At 39.1% G+C, this 24,417-nt stretch overlaps 1 protein-coding gene across 3 annotated transcripts in view; it reads left to right on the top strand.

The window, feature by feature from the left end:
- The window catches only part of Rhogef64c (Rho guanine nucleotide exchange factor at 64C), a 110,158-nt gene that overhangs the window by 69,118 nt on the left and 16,623 nt on the right, over nucleotides 1-24,417 (top strand). For all 3 annotated transcript variants that reach the window (XM_077408265.1, XM_077408263.1, XM_077408264.1), the window contains 2 exons: nucleotides 8,460-8,682; nucleotides 23,444-23,852. In XM_077408265.1, coding sequence (XP_077264391.1) covers nucleotides 8,557-8,682; nucleotides 23,444-23,852 — 535 coding nt within the window. In that variant the 5' untranslated portion in view covers nucleotides 8,460-8,556. The remainder of the gene's footprint in view (nucleotides 1-8,459; nucleotides 8,683-23,443; nucleotides 23,853-24,417) is intronic.

The raw sequence follows: 24,417 nt of genomic DNA, 5'->3' as shown, positions 1-24,417 counted from the left end.
TAAATAATATAAAAAAAATGATATAATTTAATACAGGCTAATGGCAATTTATATGACGTAATAACTTCTAATTACATGTTGTAACAATAATCGTTTCGATTCCACGTTTGCGCGCGCGATATTTTCAGATAAATAGGAAAGCCTGATCAATTACTATCTAATTTTTTCTTAAAAATCAGTCTCGCGTTATACAACAACAAATTGCTCATCCATTATCTTAAGAGTGCATGCTCGGTAGGCTAATCGTTTGTATTACGACGTTAGGAGATTCGCCGTGCGCTCTGCGCGGTGGCCAATCAGAAATGCAATCAGCGTTCGTAATTATAACGCGTAATTTGCGATACTTTCGCAACCGCAGCGGGCTCGGCAAATAAATCCTTCTCCGTTCCTCTCTTATTTCCGCGCTACGCCAGCAGCAGTGGCGGCAGTCAGAGAAGGATCCGCGTCTTGCTTCTCGCGTTTCTCAACGACAATGTAAACGTCCTTATTGCCGTCACGCGGAAAACACTCGTGTTTATTTTCTTCCTTTTCATTATCGCAATTTTAGCTTTTGTTGTCCAGCACAAGATTCTTCATTAAGAACCGCAAGTAAATATTCATGTAACGCAGCATGTAATTTTAATAACGAAAGAAATTTTAAAATGGAAAAAGAGATGTAGAAAACGGAAGAAGTAGAATCTTTGTAGAAAATAGATGAAAAAGAAAATGAAATAATAGAGGATATACATATACTTTAAGAGAAAGGAATTGTGACTGAATTATAATTGAGATTTCAATTTCTATACCCTAATACAAGCTCTCTTTCTAATATAATAGTTGTCCGAACGTTTTAGAACTGTGAAGTTTTATTATTTCTGTGATATATGATGAAAATAAAAGTGCTCATATTTTTCGAATGCCGATCCGAGGCTGCTCCAGCTTGAAGATCTCTCCGCCGCGCCGGTCACTTGTTCCGTATGTACTCTAACGCGTTCCGATACGTGCCAATAATTTCTCGCTTCGGAGCCCCCCAGGTCTCCGCCTCCGTCGCCCTACGATTTCTTCTTACCTCCTTCGCGCCGCGGCCGAGCATTCATTCTATTCCGCGGCCAATTCCGCGGTGCATTATTTCATTTACGCTGTTCTCGCCGCCTTTCGCAACCCGCGCCGGCCGTCTCAATCGAGTGGTCGTGCTAACTTGTCGGAGGATAGATCGCGTATATCGCGCTGTTCATCGGGATTCGCACTTTCCCAACTATCTTTTCGAAATACGGAACGAGCGGTAGTGATGTTGCACGCACAACGCTTTATAAATCTTGCATCTTGTTGATTTATCGTTGCATCGTCATTCGCTACCGTAAATAGTGTTGTGTTTGTGTATGTGTTTCGTTTGCAAACGCACGTGGTTGCGATAATATTTTCTTTGATAAGTTTCCATTTCTTTCATAATGTCGCAAATATTTCTGCTACAAATCGCGGATACGTCCGTTTATTTTTTCATGACTTTTTCATTGAATGATTAAAAACTACTAAGAAAGAAAATATAGTTCTTTCTTTAACGTGCGCTTGCGTAATTGTTTTGTAACTACTCGGATTCTTATACAACTTATATAATTTATATTTAATGCATTATATGGAATAATATTTGACCGAAAAGCAGAGATCTGTGTTGCGAAGAAATTTGTTTTCAACAAATTGATAGTCGTCGAGAGATCTAAATAGATACCTGTATCTTAAGAAACTTGTGCATACGAAATTTATTTCACATGTCAAGGAAGATAGATCGTTGATATCTAGTTTTCCAAATTTCCTTCGCAACACCGACCGGAGTTACGCATCGTTGCGAAGATCACCGGTGCGATCGACTGCCAACGGAGGATGCTGTGCCGCAATATCTCCGCCGCGGGAAGCGCACCGAGGCGCGACTCGAGCGAGATAAATCTGCGGCGATCCGTAATTGCGGAGAGAGAGAGAGAGAGAAAGAGAGAGAGAGAGAGAGAGAGAGAGAGAGAGAGAGAGAGAGAGAGAGAGAGAAAGAGAGAGAGAGAGAGAGAGAGAGAGAGAGAGAGAGGGAGAGAGAGAGAGAGAGAGAGAGAAAGAGAGAGAGAGAAGAGGACCATTATTCGCTTTCGTGTCGTTCGATCGTACGCGTGCCGATCGCGGCAATTTCACGCTTCGCGTCATCGAACTACGCTCCCGGGATCGCCTTCTCGGGATACCCTACGAGGTATCCTTTCTCGCAAAAGGCGATCCGTTACCAGCTTTCGACGAACCTTCGAGAGTGGTCATCTGCCGGCGTTGTCTCACTCGACCTTTTCCATCCGTTGTCGATCTCGCGCTTCGTCGCTTCCATGTGCGCGGCGTCGATAACCGTTCCTCTCGAGAACCGTTATCGGCCCGACCTAACCATCACCTATCGAGATCATTCGACTTCACTGCGGCATTTGTGAAAACGAAGTTCCAAGACCCGCCGGTGTATTTCGGTGGTCCGCGACACAGAGAGGAGCGACGCGGACGATGCGCGACGACTAATTGGCTGTTGAGAGGAGAATCTCTTTGAGTCCTGAATAATTCTCCGTTTAATAGTCAGTCAGCTACTGAAGCGTCGAGTATGGTCTATGGGAAAGTTAATATGTGTCTCGGCCTTCATGTTAGCTTTCATTTTTCCAGCTTGCTCTGCTTTGACGCTGATCTCTTTACTCATCGATCTCTTTTTTTTCCACGGAGTCGATATTCCTACGGAATATGTATTATTTTATTTGCATCTGTATGTTACATTATTTTATTATTTTATATTAACAGATATGTGGTGGCATATCAATGAATACAAAATTATATACTTTATATATATATATATATATATATATATATATATATATATAAGATAGTATATCTCGTGGGAGCGAGAGAAACGACATGACAAACAAAGAAAAAAATATGCCTCGTTGAAAATGAGGACTGATATTCATTGATAGTTATTCTCAGAGTTGAAAGTAGAAGGAAAGAAACGTTGCAGCCGCGAAACATATACGTTTTCGCTTTAAAGTATGCTGATGTTATTAGTCAAATAAAAAGTAGCGCTTACTTTCTATTACTTATTTGCTTAAATTATAAGACGATAATTTAAATGTCTTGAAAATTAAAATAATGTCTCACGTCTGAGATAATTATTTATTTAACAATCACGATAATATATATCGTTAAAACATAATGACTAAATAATTTTGTCGGTAGAAAACATTGCGATTTCACATTCGTTCCACTGTCACAGTTAAAAAGATAATCAACAAGATATAGAAAGAACATATGCTAAATTATAATTCAAATCCGTAAAATTATTTTTTTTCAAATAAGTATATCTTTGAATTTGGCGGATTTAATTGTATAAATCAATTTTATATTGCATCTAATTTATGATTCTATTTATAATTTAATACATTTTAGTGAAATTTGTCACTTATATTTCTTTGCTTCTGAGTTCTCTGGTTAAGGGAAAATAAATCAGTTTTATATTGTATCTAATTTATGATTTTACTTATAATTTAATACGTTTTCGTAAAATTTGTTACCTATATTTCTTTTCTTTCGAGTGGTTAATGTGAGCTGTTGTTTCGAACAAATGTTAAAGCTGGGATTTATAATATGCAAGAGCTACAGAGTTTATTGTATTTAAAACAATAAATACATTTCTTATCAAGAATTTGATATAGGAGAATTTTTTAAATCTACATCTGACGTTATGGCAATTCTACTCTCAGTTCTTTACCGTACACGTTATACGCGGGCATCCAACTGCGAATGCGCGACGCGACATTGCTCAGATAAAAATCACTGTATACGCCGCGACGCTGCATGACGATGAGTGTCCAGTCGGTGCGGATTAACAGTGTTCGGAGTATGTTGTTCACGTTGTCCTTCGAGAAGCGTGTTAACCTACATTAACGGCATGCCGCATGTCGCGCGTTTTCTTCCGGAGGATGAGTCGTGCGGAGACTTCGGTCGGACTTTCGTAATCCGTAGATCTTGCTCGTGGAAAGTGACGAAGGACGAAATCATTTCCCTCGATCTCTCCTGTCACCTGTAATTACCATATTCTGCCTGGAATCCCGTTTTGTAGTAATATCAATTTTTGTTACTTTTATGTGAACACGGGAATAAATAATAAGTGGTTGCGAATTACTTTGCGATTTCATACTTTCCCCTAAAGAAACTTAAATTCGCGTTTCAAAAATTGTTTTTCAATTAAAATTGTTGGTAATTAAACATTTTTTTCTCCATTGAAGTTTAAAGAACATTGGGATTTTAAATCTATTAAATAAATATAAAGGTAAGAGAGAAGTAATAAGGAAGATGCGCAAAATAGTAATGTATCTTTCAACCATCGATTGCAATTTTCTATTTTAACTTCAACATAAATGATAAACGATGTTTCTTTCGCGATAGTTTACGTTCTGGCAATATAATAATTTACGTTACTGCAATATAAGCGGGCATCGTCGAATGAAAGGTTGACACGTTTTTATCTCTGCATATACAATTTGCGTCGATGATTACTCCGTTAGAGAACATAATTAGCATGCATACGACAAGGCTAAAAGATGATCGCGCGACATGGATAACCCGAGAATTATCTGCGATGAGAATCCAGTGGTTGTGTGAATTTTTATATTCACGGCGGAAGAAAATCTCTATCGTTATGTAAATAATGGCGCGATTTTTTACGGTTCTAGGACATCTGACTTCACATTTCTCGTCATATTATTGTCAAGATAAATTATGTTATGATGATCTGACTAAAAATTATAGTAATATTTATCAATTTATATTTGCATTCTTTTCGCTTTCCGTATAGTCTGAGAATCGGCACAGCTCTGCCTCTGTATATATTGGCGTTCCCAGATTTCCGTCGATGCATCGAAAATTCGATTGCCGTTCAAAAAGTCTGGGAGAAAAATGCCTCGTTACGTAAACTTATAAGATTTTGCACGACGTTGATTTGCTCAATGTTTCGGCTAGGCCCGCGCGCCACTGATTGCCGTACGGTAACGACATAATTGTCCGTTATGCGCGATTTCCTCGACTATTACTTTTCACCGCGGCGATTTATCGGCGATGTACAACGAGCTGTGCACACACCGTGCGCGAATACACGTGGCTCCGGCTCGTGGCTTACACGGTCGAGGAAATGCGCGGTCTTTCGGTTTTACGGTGAATTGCATCATCATTGCAATGTCCAATCGTTGGTTACTCGTGACGCACGATCGCAACGTCATTACCGCGCCAAACCACGTATACGGGATGGTCCACTGTCATTTCTATCTCTCATTGATAGTAAATCTTTCGAGGAATTTTCAGAAGCAATTTATTTCTAGCAAAAGTTTAACAATAATATTCCTTTCCTGGAGTTTTCTAGTTTCCGAGTTAATAGTTCAATTAATCAAAAAATTAAATTAACCAAGCTTTAATTACTTTCTTTAATTTCTGATGTTACGTAACTTTGCAATGACATTATAACATTTATTTGAATATATGAAAAAAAATTGATTCTGAATTTTTTCAAGTACTTATCAGCTAAGAAATGCGATACTTCTAACTTTGTCGTTGTATATACATTGTATTTATCGGATCGTTATTTTCATTTAATATGTGAGTATCAGGAATAGCGTGATCCGGATCAGTTTTGCTCCGCAACGCGTAATTATGGGCTTCAAGCTGGTCTATTTTTTGCAGACGAGGGGGCCGCGACAGATGGAAAGTATCGACGGCGATTTCGAGGCCTTGATGATAGCCCGGTATTATTTAGTTCGTTTTGCAATGTGAGACTCCCTTCGGCTGTTTCTCCTGTTGCCTAGCCTCGGCGTTAGATCTTAGACGTATACCGTATCATTACGAAAGCGAATGGTCGATCATTGTCTTTCGGCGAGTCGCGCACTCCCCGTTACGGAGTCGCTGCTCCTCTTTGTTCGTTTTCAGTTTTGCAATTCATGAAACGCGATTCGCATTCATTCGTGTGCAGCTTGAATAATACAGTCATTTGTGTTCGACGTGTGGGAACATATTGAATGCTTACTTAAATGTTAGAAATGTAAAAAAGAGAAAATATCAGAAATATAAATAAGTTTAATAGAAAAATCCAATTATCGCCGATATTTATCACCTACCATACTACAAGTTTATATAATTGTCATATAAATTGTGTGATAAATCGATGTCAATTGCTATTTCACGCGATTAAACGCCTTCCTACTGAATTTAATGAGTATCTCGCGGTTTCTTCTTCCCGATATCGCGCAAAAATAGCACCGACAGGTCGGTTTTTACGCCCGTCTCGTTATTACCCGTGTGTTTACTCATACATCACGAGCGGCCGCGGTGGTACATCGACGAGCAAGAATCTCGGGAATGCATTCCACGGTCGTAACGCGTCGGCTCGGTCGGTGGCTTCGCTGCAGACATCTTTATTTGAGCTGCGTGCGTATACGAATGCAGTTCGCGCAGGGCCGCGCTCGTGGGGGAAACAACGGGTTTTTCCACGAACTGGTATAATAGCGATTTTCACATATTAGAGCCGTAACGTAAATTTAAAATATACGCTCTGCGCGGTTAATACAGAGATTTGCAACGGAAATTTAACAAGAACGAGTGATGCCATTGGCGTGACTTTGACCATGAATACCGTAGGAATCTGATGCACTTGCACTTCTATTCTTGTTTATAATTATATAGAGATCTAAATGAATAAAAGTTAAATGAAGATTGCTTCCAGAATTTCGTCGGACAGGTTGTATTTATCGTTAAATGCAGCATCCATTATGACGCATTTAATGATAATTCATCATTAGATGCTCGCAGTCGCGATCGTTTTTTCTTCTCGAACAGTTATCTGCTCCATTTATTTGATAGTCTCTCGCTCTGTTAATTAAATGCTACCGAGTCACTCGTACATTGCGTTCCCTCGTTTGTGGAATTAATTTGTGGGGCTCGTTTGCATCGACTGTTAGTCACAGACCGTTGAGTGCATTTATACTCTTATTTACAATCTTCCTTTGTCCAATAACGATACATATATAACGATACATATGGATCCAGAGATTCACATGACTCGCCTCTTTTTGACTTCCTATATTTTAATCATCTAAATATATGGATTTTTTGTTTGCCTTAAATATTTCGAAGCTAGCGGGTGATGTGTATTGTTTTCCATATATGAGGAAATAATACAATTAGCTAATACATTATTTATAAAATTTCTTGTTATTTTATTGATAAGTTTGTTTTCTTCTACTTTTGGCTTTTGGACGGATCATAAATGAGGGAAGTTTTTAAATAGTTGTTAAATATTGATATCTATGTTGACTTATTAAACAATATATTATATGATTGAAATTGAGTTTGCGTTCTGTATTTGATTTTTAAAGTGATTTGTAACTACAAATAACATATAAGTTACGTGTTTTTTTTGGATTATTCGTACTTAATGATCACATTCTAAATTTTGTATTTATGCGTTTATGTGCGTCATATATTGCTGATGTGAAGAAATAACTTTAAAAGTATATATATTGTATCTAAGACTAGAGTTAGATGTATATCTGTGTAATCTGTGCATCTGTGAAACGAAGTAATAAATTAAAAATACGAAATTGCAATTTAAGAGCAGAGCAAGCTATAAAAAATAACAACTACACGCATTGTCTTGACTGCGGAATAAAGTGATAAAATCACGAACGAAATGTCACGTCATGAATGTTGGCGCTTTGGTGGAAATGAATTGACAAAAATAAGAAATACATATAAGAAATAAATGACAATTACAAATGTTATATGAGTGCCTAGCCAAGCATAGAATTAGCGAGATATAGTAGTCTGTGCTCCGATGCACGTAACATCGAAGCCCGTAACTCCAGTAGCGAATTAACATTTCCTGGACGCTTTCTAGGTCCGGCCGACCGAATATCTCGTCTGGCGCGACGAAAATTGTGCAATCGTGATCTCCTGGCGAGAGAAATTGCACGGTACTATTGTCAGGTGCCGTAATTTATCGCGATGATTATGCAAGGAAGTGCCGTTTTGCTACTGTCGAACCCGAACTCATCATTTCGTCGTTGTAACGTAGATTTCGCTATAATTTTAATTCAATCAGCATCGTACCTAAATATAGCTTTCTGAAATGCAAGTACAGTTAAACATGGCACAGAATGGAGATTTATTTATGGGACGATATCTCTTACGCGGATATCAAAAGATAGAAAAAAAATAATATTAATTTCATATAAAGCTCCTTATAAAGCAATAGTGCGTTTTGTATTCTGTTAATCTCATATTGAAAAGTTTGTTTGAACGTTTCTAGTTTATATTAGACGTTTTTGATTAAAAAGCCGATATGTATTATTTTTCTGTATTAAGAGATGCGACAACATTGATGATTACCATGCAGCAGCATGATTAAAGGAGACAATTTTTCCACTTGTCGGTTACAGATTTGCCACGACTTGAGAATGCGATATTGTGCGAAAGGCAGAGAGGCGCGGAATGCTGGTGCTGCGAAGACACTGAGGTCTGCGACCATCGCGGGAAATGACCATGACGAGCGTGGCTGTCGCCCCGGGTAGCCTCGGCGCACCTCCAGCTATGCTCAACCCCAAGATGTATCATCTGCAACAGGGTCTCAGCCCGACGTCCGGCTCGCCCACCTCCGGCAAGGTAAGCCCCCGAAAATCGTTCGCCCGAGAATCCGTGATCGATGTCCGGATCCAGTCCGATATCTGTGGAGTCTCGCGCGATACGCGATGCGCGAGAGAGCGTGTCTGATGCGAGACGCTCTTACGGCGGCGTTTTACGTAACGGGACACAACCGAGGTTGGAATCGTGGAACCTCATCCGCGGTTGGTCATTAGATACCAGCCATTGTGGCAAGCTGTAGCTGGATTCTTAAGGAGAGCTTTTCTGTTGGTATCGCATTTCTCCGCGTAGTCTAATTGTTACTTGCAGCAACGTCAGACCCGAATGGCTCTCTTCTTACGAAGTCTTCGTACGAAGGAAAGGCCAACGATTTTTTTTTCTCGAAACATTTTGCGCGGGGCAAAAACGTTTTTACGTAACGAGAGTGTGGCGTATAATTTGTTAGACGAAGAGCACTTGTGCGGCAAGTATTCAGAAGGAGAGTCAATATCATATGGTGCGTTATGGTTTTTATTTGCAAGAAGCAAGAATTGATCATTTTACGGATGTTTACAACAACGTGCGGAGAAAGAGCGATGCACGGGCCGTGCTGGCGTGTCAAAATAGGGAAAGTGCACTCGGATAGGTTAATTACTGGGTATAAGCCGCTTGCATAACGCGGAGATGAATGAACGTGACGTGGTTGCCTATCTCTTGGATCGCAGATTTTTTTCGTATCTACACTCTCTTTTTGCCTTTATCCTTTCCATTTCGTTCCGCGTACCGCGTTACTCTTTTGAGCAACATTATGACGTTGATAGACGTCAACGTATAGATAAGATAATAATTCAATCCGACATGTGTCATTGTTATCTCTTCATTATATTATAAAATGAGCAGAGTTTCATATTAATATGCATCGCCTATTGAATGGTTGTTCTGTTCATAATTTATTTTTACTCGAAAGTCGCAAAAAAAAGTAATTGATATTTTTAACAAGCTTACAAAACACGAGAGGATAGAAAAGAGAATGATCTTTCCTTCAGATGTACATTTTCTTTTACGTAATCGTGATAGCTATTGCAAATTTCTCCATCAGATACGTACATACAGTCGCGTTGATGTCTCATTCAAAGTATTTGCGAGGCTTTTGATGTGAAGTGAAGATGTGAATGTAAAGGCAGAAATAAACATATATCTCCAAGAGCAGCCCGGATCTGTTGCAATAAGCAATATTATGATGTACGTTATACGCTTGCTGACCGTAAGTACTTTCCATAACGACGTGACACTTTATTGGACGCTTAATTGCCATGCACGCATCCTCGTGCATCGATAAGCAATTTAGTGCTACGATTGCCACGCTAATGATTTTTACCATAAGCCGGGAATTGAATCGCTTGAGAAGCGTGAATTGACGTTTACGTTTTACGACGGTCGGGGAATTGCACGCGAAGTGCCGCTTAACACTTGCCTCGATAGACAGTCTGTCGGACCACCACTTGACAGTTGAAAAACTTACGGCTTGCGGGTTTGCGGTTTGGATTTCTATATTCCTGCTCTTGCGTTACGTACTATGTTCTTGAACAGAATTTATGGTGGTGTTTGTAGTATTTGTGGTATATATTGTGATGTTTATTTTATTTCCATTAAGAAAAATGTGTCAAATCGTTAAGCATTTGGCTGAGAAAGAATCTTTCTCTAAAAATCAAATGTCCCGGCGTATGTTTAATTATAATAAAATGTCAGAAATGTCTGTTAATTATTTTTTAATATTGGCGTCGATTTATGTGAAGTTAAAAACAAGTTAAAACAAAATGCCAGATTGTCTTGTAATATATATAATTTCTACTTCTTTCTTCACTTTATACATAGATATATAAATATGTAGAACAAAATATATACATATATAAAAGTGTGAGAGTATTTGTTACAAGACAATAGATTATGTTAGCTATTTCTAAAATTATTCTTCTCTACTATCACTTTATTATCTACATTATAATCGTAGAAGCTATCTTCCGTTTTGTAATGCTTGTCGATAATTTTGAAACGTTAAACGATTTATATTTCAACTATGTACAATTGAACTTGATATATCATGTTATGAAATACATGTCATGAAAGAGGAAAGTAGAGAACCCGAAGAGGGAAACTTGGCGCGACATAAAACCAGAAATCCTGAAACAGAAAACGTTTCGCGAAGGACGGCTATCACAATGACGTAAGGGAGGCTACGTGCTTCGGCTCTTCTGTCGCTTGTGGACAATGGCTCGCCTGGTTTTATGTTAAAACCAGTCGTCGCCGATTATGTTATCGAATACTTCGTATTCGCGTCGTCTTGGGTCGCGACACGCTATACTTTTCCCGGGTTTACCTTTCTTACAGCTATACAATCTCGAGTGTCGGTTTAGTTGCTGACAAAGTGCCGGTTGATATACTAATCGCGATATATGCATTCTCCGTAAATTACATAATTAGTGCAATTTACATATATTATATTTTTTAATAGACCGTATGATTCTTTCCCTACCAAGCAACAATGTCATATTATTACGTAGTTATATCATGATTGCAGTGAACAAAATATAATTTTTGAAATAAAATATTTTAAAGATGCGATTAATATCGATTAACAAATTAATAAGCTATTATAATTGCATTATCAAGACAAGTTTAAGTTTTTCGAAATATATGTTATTATATAGGTAGATGTATTTAGTAATTAAAAAAATATATTATGTGCTAAATGATTGATAAAAATGATATAAGTAAACGAAAACGCACGTGGACTCTGTTACATTTACTCGCGTTGATTTATAGCGGCGCATTATATAAGTATCATTACTTGGTGCTTGTAAGTATCATTGCTTTTCTACCGCATCGACAAGTGTTACGAATGGGGATAAATTTGCGCGATTCCGCGAGTAATCCCGCACGCTTATGCCGTCTGCTCGCCGCGGAGAGTGATACACGGATCGAACATTTGCGAAGGTAAGAGGAACGAACTTTACGCGGCCGTTCGCGTATAAATCACCGCTTTCGTTGCACGTACATGCGCTGTAATTATGCACTACACGGATCATCTAATTACCTTGTTTACGAGACTGCCTAAAAATAAGTTTCATGACTTTAAGTAGCTAGGAAAACATGTAAGTGACAACATTGCGCTATTTACATTATGTTCAATCAAGATTCTTTTTTTAATAAAAATTTCCTTAATATATTACGCGAATATTCACACTGAATAGCGTGGGATACTTTGGTTATATATTATTTTATCATTCGCGATGTAGTCTTTATTTTGCAATGAAGTCATTATAACAGGCTGGACAACAATACATATCGTAAAAACTATTCTTTCGACTTGATTCGTCCATTCTGACTATTTTATCTTTGAGATTTAATTGGATAATCGAGAGAAACGAGAGAAATTGGATAATCGTAAGAAACGAATTGGAAATTGTGCGCAAAGCGATAACAAGATATATTGTTGCACGCGTATTGCGAAATGTTATTTTAATAACAGCTGGCATAACATTTCCTCTTCGTTAAAGCGCTAACGAGAAGTATCGTCATCGTAAATTTAACGTTTAAGTGGGACGATCCTCGTTTCATCTTTACATCACACGCGGTCTTGCGTATTGAAAGTAATGACCATATTGAAAATAGGCAGCAATGATTGTCAATAATTTGACAGGCATGTTTTATGCAAATATGAAAACTCGGAACCAATGATAATAGAATGCGTTTTTAAGAATTTGCCGATTCACTAAATTATATGCTTCTTTTTTTTATGTGCAACTATTATACGCTTGGCTCGTTAGCCATTCTGTAATTCAGGATTTGGCGATTCTGCTATGCTATACGTGACCGGTAATAGTTTATATAACTATTCGAGCATGGTAAGTACGTGGATTTCTCACAGGCGCGTGACTTTCCATGCTCCTTCGAGCGTTCGCCGTTCTTGCGTGCTGGAGCAACTGGTTTAGTTATAGTATTTGGCCCACATCGCTACGAGGAACTTTCGAGACTTTATTCCCCCGCAATTTCTTGCCTTCGATCGTGACTTTATCTATCTCGGATCGATAGAACAATGAAGTTTCTTGACTTTTAAACGAAAAGAGATCATTACTTTATATACGTTATACATATATGTATCATAGCTTTTTCTTCATATCTTTTAGTGAAATCTTCTATATATATGTATATATATATGTATACTTTATATATTCTTATAAATATTAGTTTTAATTATGAAAATTAAATAGAATGCAACAAATTTTTCTGTTTTTGACATTTGTATTACAATTAAATATATGAATGTGACATCCTGTATGAATAAAAGAATACTTGTCGGTATTATGTGAGACTAAAACGTCTGCTGCACTTTTCAATCTATACGAAATGTGAAATTTTTCTTTTTACGAACGTCATAAAGCGAGATTTTAATTGACTTTTATACGCAAATTCGGTAAATTCTTATATTGCAACTAACAAAAGAGCATAAGAAGAAATTTTTACGCGTAATGAACGATATTAGCGTAATTTTGCGCGTAAAACCGTACACGGTTATATACTATTTTATCTCCTGCAATGCCGTCTTTATTTTGCAACCAAAAGTCATTATAATAAACTGAACAATAATTATCGTATAAACTACTCTTTCAACTTGTTTCATTCATTTGATTCATTCCTTTTTGTCTTTAAGATATATAATTTGGTATAAATATTTAATATTACACAAAAGAGATTTTATTTACATTTAAAAAATCATTAACTTTTCAAATACTTTACAATAATTTTTTTACTCTTACAATTGTACTCCTTACATTTGTACTCTTATAATTGTAATACTTACAATTTATTAGAAGAGGAGTACGGTAAACATAATACAAGAAAAGGAGATAGATTCTTGCGTTAAAGATATTGTAAAATAATCTGTAGCACTAGTAAGTATACATAACCATTAGCCATAATTGAATAGATTTTCTGCATCTTTCAACAATGGAAATAGGAAGTGATGGAGAATAAAGGAGTCAACTTTAACTATAATGTTTATAGAAACGGTTTATATAAACGATTAAGAGTCGTTGGATTTATTCGCTTGACCAAACGAGCGCACTCGAAGAGTTTTCACGCACAATCCGATTTCCCCAGCGTTTCCTTATCTAATCTTTCCATTGGCATCGCAGATTATATATAGGTGTCAGATCGTCATCGCATTCGCTGGCGCGTATCGCCTTCAATCTTTGACATCCCCGTCCGTCGTCGTCGCCGCGACAGGTTCTTTGCGAGGTGAAAATTTTGCCGTCGCCGCAGGCCGCCGAGCGTGTCACTTTCCTTTCCTTGACGTACTTTTCGTGCAAAAAATAGTTAGATCCCATCTCGTATCGATCCATACCTCTTCTCTCCAATCGCGGCTAATAAGCGCCTTTTAATCGTTCCCGCGGTTACGCAGGATGTTTTGCGTCATCGCGGAAGATTCGGTGTGCGTAACGACAATCGGGAGATGCGATCGATCGTTATATCGACAGCCGGGCTGCGTTTATCTCAACGTTGCTTAACCAGATCGACAGGATTTCTTCTTCTCGTCAGAGAAGATGAAGTTTATCTAGACTCTGATATCTCTAATTGATAACTTTATATATATCTATATATATATAGATATATATATATTTAGCACAGCTTTTTAATTTCTTATATAATACGTGATTGTATAATAAATTATAAATGAATAAATTATTGCAGTATCTTTAGACACGTAATACTAAGTGGAATATTTTTGAATATTACATTATTTTTCGTTGCTTACATTCTAGTATCAGATATAGGTATTTATCGCGAAATGGGAATCTTCATGGACTTAATAATTTCTACACTTATATCCTCTATACGAATAATAATACCCTTATTGCACTGCGAGATGTTACGAAAATGATTTACGCGTGTATCGAAACACTCGAGATACGTATACCTGCCGTATAGCCGGCGTCATAATAACGCGTTGAATTTTAGCGTACACGCCGGTGCACGGTTGTGCAACGCAGAGACGCACCGGTGGAGTCACAAGGATGATGCATCCGCAGTGCATCTACCGTGACCCCGGGATGCGCATGCACGCGCGGCTCGGTTTAGCTACAAGATCGCGTGCGATAGTGCCTCGCGCGCGTACGCAACTATCCCTGCAATACCTATAATATAATAAATAAGCAAATATATATATATATATATATGCACACTCATGCATATATATTTGTATAAGTTGCAGAATTGTAAATTGTAGAAAGTTCATAATTAATTCAGTGTTAGGTATGTATACTAATTATATCTAGAATTATTATGATTATCCGGATTATCCAATGTTAATTAATTTATTTAATGCGTCTATAGATACTTAATATTTTAGATATAACAAATAAAATAATTAAATATCGTCTTCATACTTGGACAGGATACGTGATTAACAGTATCAAGCAATTTTATTAAAAGTTAATAATATCCTTTACGTAATCGACTGATCTATAAAGAAATTGACTAGTGAATAATTTCAATAATATTGAAAATGTTTGTTACGATATGTACATACACATGTAATACGAAGAAGAGATCGTCTAAGAAACAATTCTATCTATGCATAATTACGTCGCTGCAGCGTTCAATTCAGTCGCAAAATATCGTTCGCGCCGTTAGTCATTTGTACTGGGAAGTGATAATTTGCATAATTAATAACAAGTGACACGTGACGTATATTTTTCTCAAATTGAAGGGAATAAAAGCGGTTGATAGTTGCGAATATGAGGCATTATTTTGTGCATGATCTTCTCAAAATAAAAGCGTATTTTTCCAGCAGCAATTCATGTACTTGTGAATGTCATTTCTTTCATTGGTCAGCCATCCTCGAAGTTATGCTTTGCTCTGCGACGCGTGAAAAACAACTCATGCACTTAGCATCACAGTATATTGCATGCAGCGACAAGCATATGTTTGAGCTATTTCGCGTTGTGACAATATTTCCTATATGTCCCTCTTTGCTGGTATTTCTTTCATGCATAAATACCTTAGTTACTTGATATTAATTTCATTTTTTATAATAGTTCAATTTCTAACATTATTAACGTTAATAGATGAAAATAAATGCAAATTCAGGCAAAAAATTAATTTAAGTTAATCGAAGAGTAAGATTTTATTATTTGACTTTATTATTTGAAATTTATTACACGCCGCAATTAGATATTAATTATTTAAAATCCAAAAGGCATCTCTCAGGTAGGATCCTTTAAAAGAAGAAATTTTGAATTATTTTAAGGAGCTGAAAGAAATGCGATGTAGTTTTAAGAGAAGCTTCACAATTCCGAAGAGTGTTCGGTTTTTCTCACGCGAGATCAATGAAGGGTTAAATCAACGAAGCCACGATATTTCCGAGGCGGAACATCTGGCCTGCCAGAACATAAAGCCGGGACTCTCGCATCCACCTTTTTCTTTCTCTCCACGCAGCGAGTCTGGCGAGTCCCGCGGTAACAGGCGGAATGAAACTGTTACCGCAGTTGCGACTGGTATTATGGACTATTGCTTTTTGCACAATTGGTATGAGCGAGCCGATGATATTTTAAAGTGGGGACAGGAGCATACCCCTGCGCCTGCCATACCTCCGGGAAAGATAACGTCACGTTTGCGCGTGGAGGAGGAATAGATAATTTCTCAAACACTTTGCGAGTCATCGACCTGTGCCTGCCATGGTGTATCGATATTCGAGCCGGAAAGGTACGCTTACTTGAGCGTGACAGACGCGTTTCCATCCGGAAAGGTAATTGTCGACACTGAACGCATTTTAAGGCGACTTCTCGTGATACGTGACGCTAAAGCGCAAGACATGGTTCATCAATGAGAGACATTACATTATCAAATATAGCTTTGTAGAGGAAACCTATACCTTAAAACATTTTTCCCTAAAACCGAGAATATAGAATTTCCTCACAAAGTAAGACTTTTGTGTGAAGAAAAAAATCTATACGGTATGTTTATATTAGAAGCATTTAGAGAAGCATTCTAGTGTCTTTCATATTGTATTGTAATCATTGGCGGCAAACTGATAGTTAATACCATGCAAAATCTCGTGCAAAATAAAACATCGTGGAATCTTAATGCTATATAAATTGAATGATTGACGCACAAATAAGTTCATAAATACTATATAAGATTTATTTTCATCAATTGATAATGACTCGAAAATGTTATTATCTTGCGAGTGAGTTATGGGAGAAACAACGTTAAGAATCGAATGGCGTGTGACCAGTAGTACCATAGCTGTTAATTAGCAAGAGGGGGAGTTTACTTTTCCCCCATGACCACCGTCCGTATCGAGATGACCTCGGGAGATGAGTAGCTAAAATGCACACGAGTGCTCTTTCACTTGTCCCTTTTTATTCGTTTTCCCCGCCGCTTCCTTTTCCTCCTCCATCTGATGCCTCCTCCTTTCGCAAGAACCATCGCCGATTTTCCCTTCGCAATGCGTTTTTTTTTTTTTAATACGCCGCGTTTCTCATCCTTCGAATCGCCTTCGGAACGCGTTGCCGTATGAATTAACGTATCTTATCAAAAGCGAGATCTCATGTTCTTTCAAGGGTACTTGATGCCTATTTCATGCTCTTCTTCATTCAGCCAAGTTAAACGCGTCGGCCAGCGTACGCTGGTAAACATCGTGAATCGACGAAGAGAAAAATCGGAAGGAATCTCAGATATCCCGTGCCTTTTTATTTCAAAGGAGAAAAATACATAGATTGGATTGCTTTCCCAAGACTCTTTAACGCTCCGTGATCGATTAGATACGGAGCGTTAAAGCTTGGCAGCAATTCGATCCGTTTGATATCTTTGTGCCTCAGTATTTCTCTTTTTTTTTTTTAAGATAAAATACGTAGGTGATTGACCCATAATGTTTTTCCTTTAGGGAAACGAATGGGCCAAAAAAATTGAGAGATAGTCCATTTTGCGATTTTGTACATTAAATTACATCCTTGTTTTTTTTTATTCTTCATTTTATGCTTACATCGTGTATTCGTTGTCTCAAGTGCTCCACGAAATACTATATGTAATAAGTGGCATATTCCTTCCCTGAATCTTGTACGCACGCTGGTGTACGGTGTACGTTTCAGTGAAAACATTTTATCTCGTGCTCTCTCGAGAGTCGGTTGTAGACCAACATCGAAGAAGAGCCGGTCGCGAGAGAGGCGCATCTGAAGATACACTCGAACCGGTAGTCTCTGCATGGAGGAAGTAGTCTTGAAGCTTTCATTGTGAAAAGTTTTATAAGGCTATGTTTATTGTACTAACAAGGTATTATACAAAGAAGATATAAATCGTGATAGGAAGAACCGGATCGTAGTATATATAATCAAGAGAGAAATATGTCTAACAAGATTATGATTTATCACGATAGTCACGATATATCCGAATAAATATTTATTTTGCATAGTTAGCAAATCTTTGCGCACCTTAATGCGGAAGATTCCTGTACGTTTTGGAAATATTTTCAGTGAGAAGCTCATATATTCTGTAAATTACAAAAAATTATTATTAACGTTTTGAAAAAATTGAAAAATTCAATTTATAAGAATGGTGCTCTATTCCATTCACAAGAGACATTCTAGCTTAAAGGAATACACACGAATAAGGTGTAAAAAAATAATTATACTAAAAATTATATTTCTTATTGAAACGCATAATATCATTTTCGTTTCTTGCTGCCACAAGACAAATTTCTCGTTCGATCCAATCCAAAGATCGATTTCGTCAGCCACGCCCGTTTTCGCTTTGCACCTGTGAGCACTTGTATGCAGACACGATGACCCGCGTCTATGTGTGTACTCGCCTGCACACGAGCCGCTCGCTCGTACGCTAGTTTACTTTCTGTTTTTCGACTGTTCGGCCGGGTCTTACGTGAGCTTGTGGGACAAGATTTTTACGAAAGTCCCGCATGGACGAGAAAGTAAAGTGCACCTCGTTGTTCGCCCTCAAGGCAACCGGCTGCCCCATTTTCCGACCTTATGCGCTTCATACGCTTCATACATGGTGTTGGTTTGTCGTTACGAGCACGAGAAACGTGATCAAAGTCGAAAAAATACAGAACAAATCACTTTTTGGGCACTGTGTGAGTTAAGTAAATTATTTAAGTAATGTTTCTTACAGGATGTTTGATAAAAATTTGTTAATAGACCTAATTATAATTATCATACGTTTGTTATACATTTTATGCAAAATAAAAAATTTTTTCACGCTTAATAGCGCCAATAGCATATATTTATGAAAAAAACTTTCTTTTTCACAATTTTATCATATGGATTATGCTGTTCTGCACTTTACGGTTTCGATAGCGTTTGTTAATTGCCACCATTTTACGCATTCTTGAACTTACAACTGTGTTCGGTATTCGATCTACAGTTTTTGTGACCAATATGTTAAAGAACTGATTTACAACTCACACTTTCACTATACTTACCTTCGCATATCAAATCACTTATGAAAAAATTATTGTTTTACCATTCTAAGATAAAAAACGTTGCGCTTATATCGTTACACTTTTAACAAATAAATAATTGGTAAAAAATTTTCCCTCTCTTCGCAGTCACTAAATCGTTATAATTTACTAATGATACGAGCATATATGCTTAAGCATTGTCGATATTGTTAAGAAACGTATGAAGACGTTGAAGACACTTGAGCGCGAAAACCGTTATATCAGCAGGTGCGCGATTCCATGCGGTACCAAATGCAAATTATGCCCAGGTGTGAGACAGAAAACACATCGTGACGTTCTTTGTGGCAAATGTTATTTCTAACATTTTTCTTCTCAAAATTTTCAAATAAATTTTCAGGACTATATTTATAAGAAAAACTTTTACCGAACGGTAAACGATCTTTTTTGAGAGACATATATATTTCGAAAACGCATAATTTCTCGTCAGCAAGCAGAATTGCAGTCCTTCCGCTTGCTTTTCGCAATTGCATAAAGAAAAAAAGAGGTCGAGTGCATATCGCGTACTTAGACCTTCTCAGCAGATCGCATCAGATTAGATTTGGCCTCCAAGCACGCGTGTTGCCAACAAATCGACGCGCTTCGCGCTCTCGGTTGTGATGTAGTTCTCGTTTCGCGTGTACGTATATACATATATATATATTCCTATACGTTGCACCAGCGAACTTATCCGCGAAAAATACATGGATTAGAGATAAGCGCACGGGAAATGTAATTATAAAGCGCGGACTGAACGGATAACAGATTAATTGAATGGATTAGATTAAGAAAATTTCGCGAGGCACGTTTTAAGTTAACAATATCCTCCAACGTAACATCGGTCGTCCCGTTCGTCCACGGGAACCTACTTCGATTTAATCGTCGCGCGCGATCTTTCTCTTTTGTTAACCCACGCGCGCGCGTGCGCGCGTTAACCGTTTGATCGCCGCGCGATTTTGGAGAGCGCGAGTCCGCAGAATCCCATTCCGAACAAACGCGTAACGGTGTGTACGGCGTCGCTCGGCGAAATTGCATCGTGCTTTTTCCCTTCGCGGGGATTGCAATCTCACGAGGTGTTATCCAACACAATTCACGGAGAGAGCTTTTTTTCCCAGCAATTTTTACAACCAGGCAATCGGCGCCAATTTTGCGCGAAACTTGTTATCGCATCCGATCGCGACTACGTGCACTGCTATTATTTTTTTGATTCATGCGCAGGTTTCCTCGAAGGACTCAGCGCGCCGCAGAAATATGGCACGGCAGTTCTCCTCGACGGCCGGACAAGTCGCTGGAGAGAACAGTTCTCCAGTTTCTCTGTCTTATCCCTCTTCCACGGCGCACTCCAAGCCGGTCTGTCGCTGACTTTTTCGCTCGCGCTTAGACGCGCTTAGACGCACGAGCCGGACTTCTTGTATTTCCTCGCCTTTCTCGAGACGCGTTTCTATCTTTCTTTGTCCTTCTCCATATTTCGCTCTCGTGGCAGTTTTTCGTACATTAGACCCAACGGGACAGGCCTCGCTTCGTGCCAAACATCCATTTCCAAGGAAAGTGATTTTAACAAGGGAAGTGATTTCATACAGCAATTTCAGTTGATCGTTGACTTTTTTGGCATATGTGCTATTTCTAGTTTTGCCGCGTCATCGTCATTCTCCTCGGTGATTTTCTTATCTCTCTTGCGATATAATGCTTCGTCAAGGAAATTTATATTGCGACGAAAACGCGTGATTGCGAAGAAATTTATTTTTTATTTTTTATTTTCTCACAGATAAAAATATATTGCTTTTACTACAACAAAGAGCTAATATAATATTTAAAAATAGAGAATAAATTATATATTGTATGAAAAAATATTCAAATATATTAAAAATGGAGTAATATATGTAATTCGTAAATGAATCACCGTAAAACTCATTATTCGAGAATTCTCATTTCCCTGAAAATATACATTAATAAATCACCTAATCATTCGCGATAAACGAACATACCTGTACGTATACTCGTACAAATACTAGCCTCTCTTTCCTCGCACGCGCTTTTAATCTCCTTCTCCCTTTCTCTCTCGCGAGAGGACTCAACATCGCAGGCGCGGGACGTATATGCGCGACGTTATCTCTCCGATTTCTCTAAGGGGGAAACGAATTTAAATTGCCGATCGCAAGCGATTCCTACCGTCGTTCACTTTCCCTGAAGCGCGTTTGCCTTCTGTCTCTCTACGGCTCTCTTCTTCTTCTCGCCTTCCTCGTTTTTTCTCGCTGCCATGGCTTCTTCCACGTCGTGGCTCTTTGTGCCTATCCACCGGGGCTCTCGCATCGCGCGAACGTCCTCTCCGTTCTTCCTTCTTCGGAGAACGCAATGCGGCTGACGAGCAGCGATTTACGGAAGGGACTCGCGATTCGCGAGGCTTCTGAACGTGAAGAGGCCCGACGGGGAGCGGGAGATCGAGCGTATCTTGGCCGTAAGTACGTGCCGTTAAAGGGAAATCGAAACGACAGATCTGTCAATCGATCCTCATCGCAGCGATTCCCGTTGCGGATAAAATCATGCGGACGAGAGTGACACGTCGGCTCGAAGAAAGTCCGTGCAATCTACATTTTGCTCTTGCGTTTTTCCGCGTTGCGGCCACAAGATTAATGCATAATACGAAGAATTCGCTTTCGCTGGTGCGATAAGCCGCGATAAGGCATGCCGCATTGATTATGTACATGGAAAGTTTATCGTCAGTGGGTTAACTGAAAAATCGCGCATCGAGCAGGAGTTGTCTTTTAGTTGATGAATTATTATCTTCGAACCTGGAATATTTTCGATACATTAAAAAAAGTGTGCTTCTAAAAAATATTATTAATAATTTTATTATTCTAAATATTAAAAAATAATTTCTTCCCAATTGGAAATATCATCTACCATTAATGTCACCAACAAATCTATATATAGATACAGAATACTATTTAATCTGAAAATATGTTTTAACGTCGCTACAAACTTGTACCAAAGATTCTCCTCACTTCATATAAGAGATAAAATGTTTTCACACACGTAAAGATATATATTTCTGGAACTGGACGCACACGTGTTGTCAAGTTTCCAGTGATATGCATCGGAATTTCGTTTCTTCGGGCGTAAATACCGATGTCGTATGCATGCCGTGGCTATACGGCCGTATACCTTCAGCAAACAGCCCGAAGAAGGAAGAATGATGGTCGGGACAGTGACAGAGGCAACAATGGCTCCTCTGTTTTGTGTTCCGGATGAATATAACTCTGGCTATTCAGGGGAAAGAGAATGTCGCGTGTTCTCCGTATCCAGGAAGTTATTATAGGCGCGCGGTATCGACGGACCGAACGGACCAGAGAGTCAGCGGAATGATGCATCCGTAATTACCGATAGTCGCTTATTGTAGGACTGCCGCAAATTACACGACACACGTAGCTAGCAGGTACATTCGGACCTTTCTTACGATGGGACTTGTTTGCGGGACTTCCAATTTCATTCCGGCAGCCAAGGAAACAAGCGTAATCACACGTCGATAAAAAGTATGTCAAATGTTTCGTGACAACGTGATGTATGGTTAAAGTAACTTATATGTGTCTCGAGCGATATAGTATTACGTTAGGAAAGATGAATGGAGATTACGCTTCCGTTTATATACATAGAAAGTGACGGGAGATTGACGATTATCAAAAATGCACATATTTATCAGGGAAAATTATGCTGTCATATCCCGATGTAGCGTAGAAATTCTCACGTTGTGACAAAACTATCATATGCGAATGTAATATTCATAAATTCGTCAGTTATTCTATTTCAAGACTTGTTAGGACTATGACGTGACTCTCGAGACTTAGGACATGATTATAATTGCGATCACATCACAAGCACACACACACACACACACATCATACCTCTGTCTACCATTTTATTTACTACAGAGGAGCGGAAATGATAATTGACGAAGAAAAAGGGAAAATCGAAAAAGGAAGTAATCAGCTCGCGCACGATATTAAATAACTGTATATTGTAATTATGTTAAAATCGACGCTTCTCGGATATTATGAGAGAGAGAGAGAGTGAGTGAGAGAGAGAGAGAGAGAGAGAGAGAGAGAGAGAGAGAGAGAGAGAGAGAGAGAGAGAGAGAGAGAGAGAGAGAGAGAGAGAGAGAGAGAGAGAGAGAGAGAGAGAGAGGGCACGATATTTTTAATACGATAAATAATATAAATATGATTGATGTTCCTTCATCGACCTAACTCTACATTTATCATCCCCGCTCAATTGCCTTGCCCTCTTGACTGATCGCAGAGCTACGATACGCTGAGCAAGGGCAAGAAGTCGTGGAGCGTGCGGCTGGGTCTGTCGCGGCAGCACCATAACCCCGGGGATGATCCCGGCAAGGGTGGCTGGGGCACCATAAGCGGCGGCAGCGTGCTCTCCCGCCAGATGATCTACAGCGGCGATCCGTGGCTGTACGGCACGGTCAGATCGTCACGGCTCGTCGGGCATGACCCGCCGCGACCCTTCCTGACACCGCCGCCACCGCCCGGCGCGGCGCCGTTGCTCGTGGTATGTTCCTGCCCGGAGTTCCTCGCCGGCACCGTAAGGAAGCTCGGCAGCTGCCGCAAGTGCGGCGGCCACCGGGTGGCCGGTCTGCCCATCGGAGGTACCTGCCGGCTGCCACCGCCGTCCTCGAGGTCCCGGCCGAGCCTCGCCGGTAAGTAAATTGCACATCCTCGCTTATTCTACTATACCTCCGATTATTCCGCGTCCTCGGACACCAGCGGACACAACTGTTTTTTTTGCAATGTATATGTTCTCCGTTCTCTTTTCTGATTAATCTACATCCTTGGTAATTTCGCGAAGATTATTCTTTTTACCTTCGATACTTTGCGAGCTATATCAGTATTATTCAGTATTCGTACGATACGTAGGATGGGTTTCTCATGTATGATGCCAGGACGCGTTTAGAGAAAGAGATGTCTACGAAGTGGAACCTCCCGCTGCGTGTCGTGAAGTTATGGGGTATTTGTTCCGAACTCGAGAGATAAGCGAGGGCGGGATGTAAGAGCTCCTGCCTCCTGTCGTGCCGCCGATGATGTTCATGCTCTAATTGTACGCGTTCTTCGTATTAGAGATTTTCTCCTTGCTCGCGTTCGAGATAGCGTGCATGCGGCGAAGCGCAGAAAGTTCTCGGCCGCGGGCAAGATAACTGAATTTTATTCAGCGACGATGCTCCTATATACCCACTTTAGTTTGCATTTAAATCGTTTTAGACTAGA

This window comes from Temnothorax americanus, unplaced genomic scaffold (genome assembly GCF_048541705.1).
Source record: "Temnothorax americanus isolate GAGA-0224 unplaced genomic scaffold, ASM4854170v1 Scaffold24, whole genome shotgun sequence".
Classification (NCBI taxonomy): domain Eukaryota; kingdom Metazoa; phylum Arthropoda; class Insecta; order Hymenoptera; family Formicidae; genus Temnothorax; species Temnothorax americanus.
The sequence above is the reverse complement of the archived record's forward strand: the minus strand, read 5'-3'. Positions and strand labels throughout refer to the sequence as shown.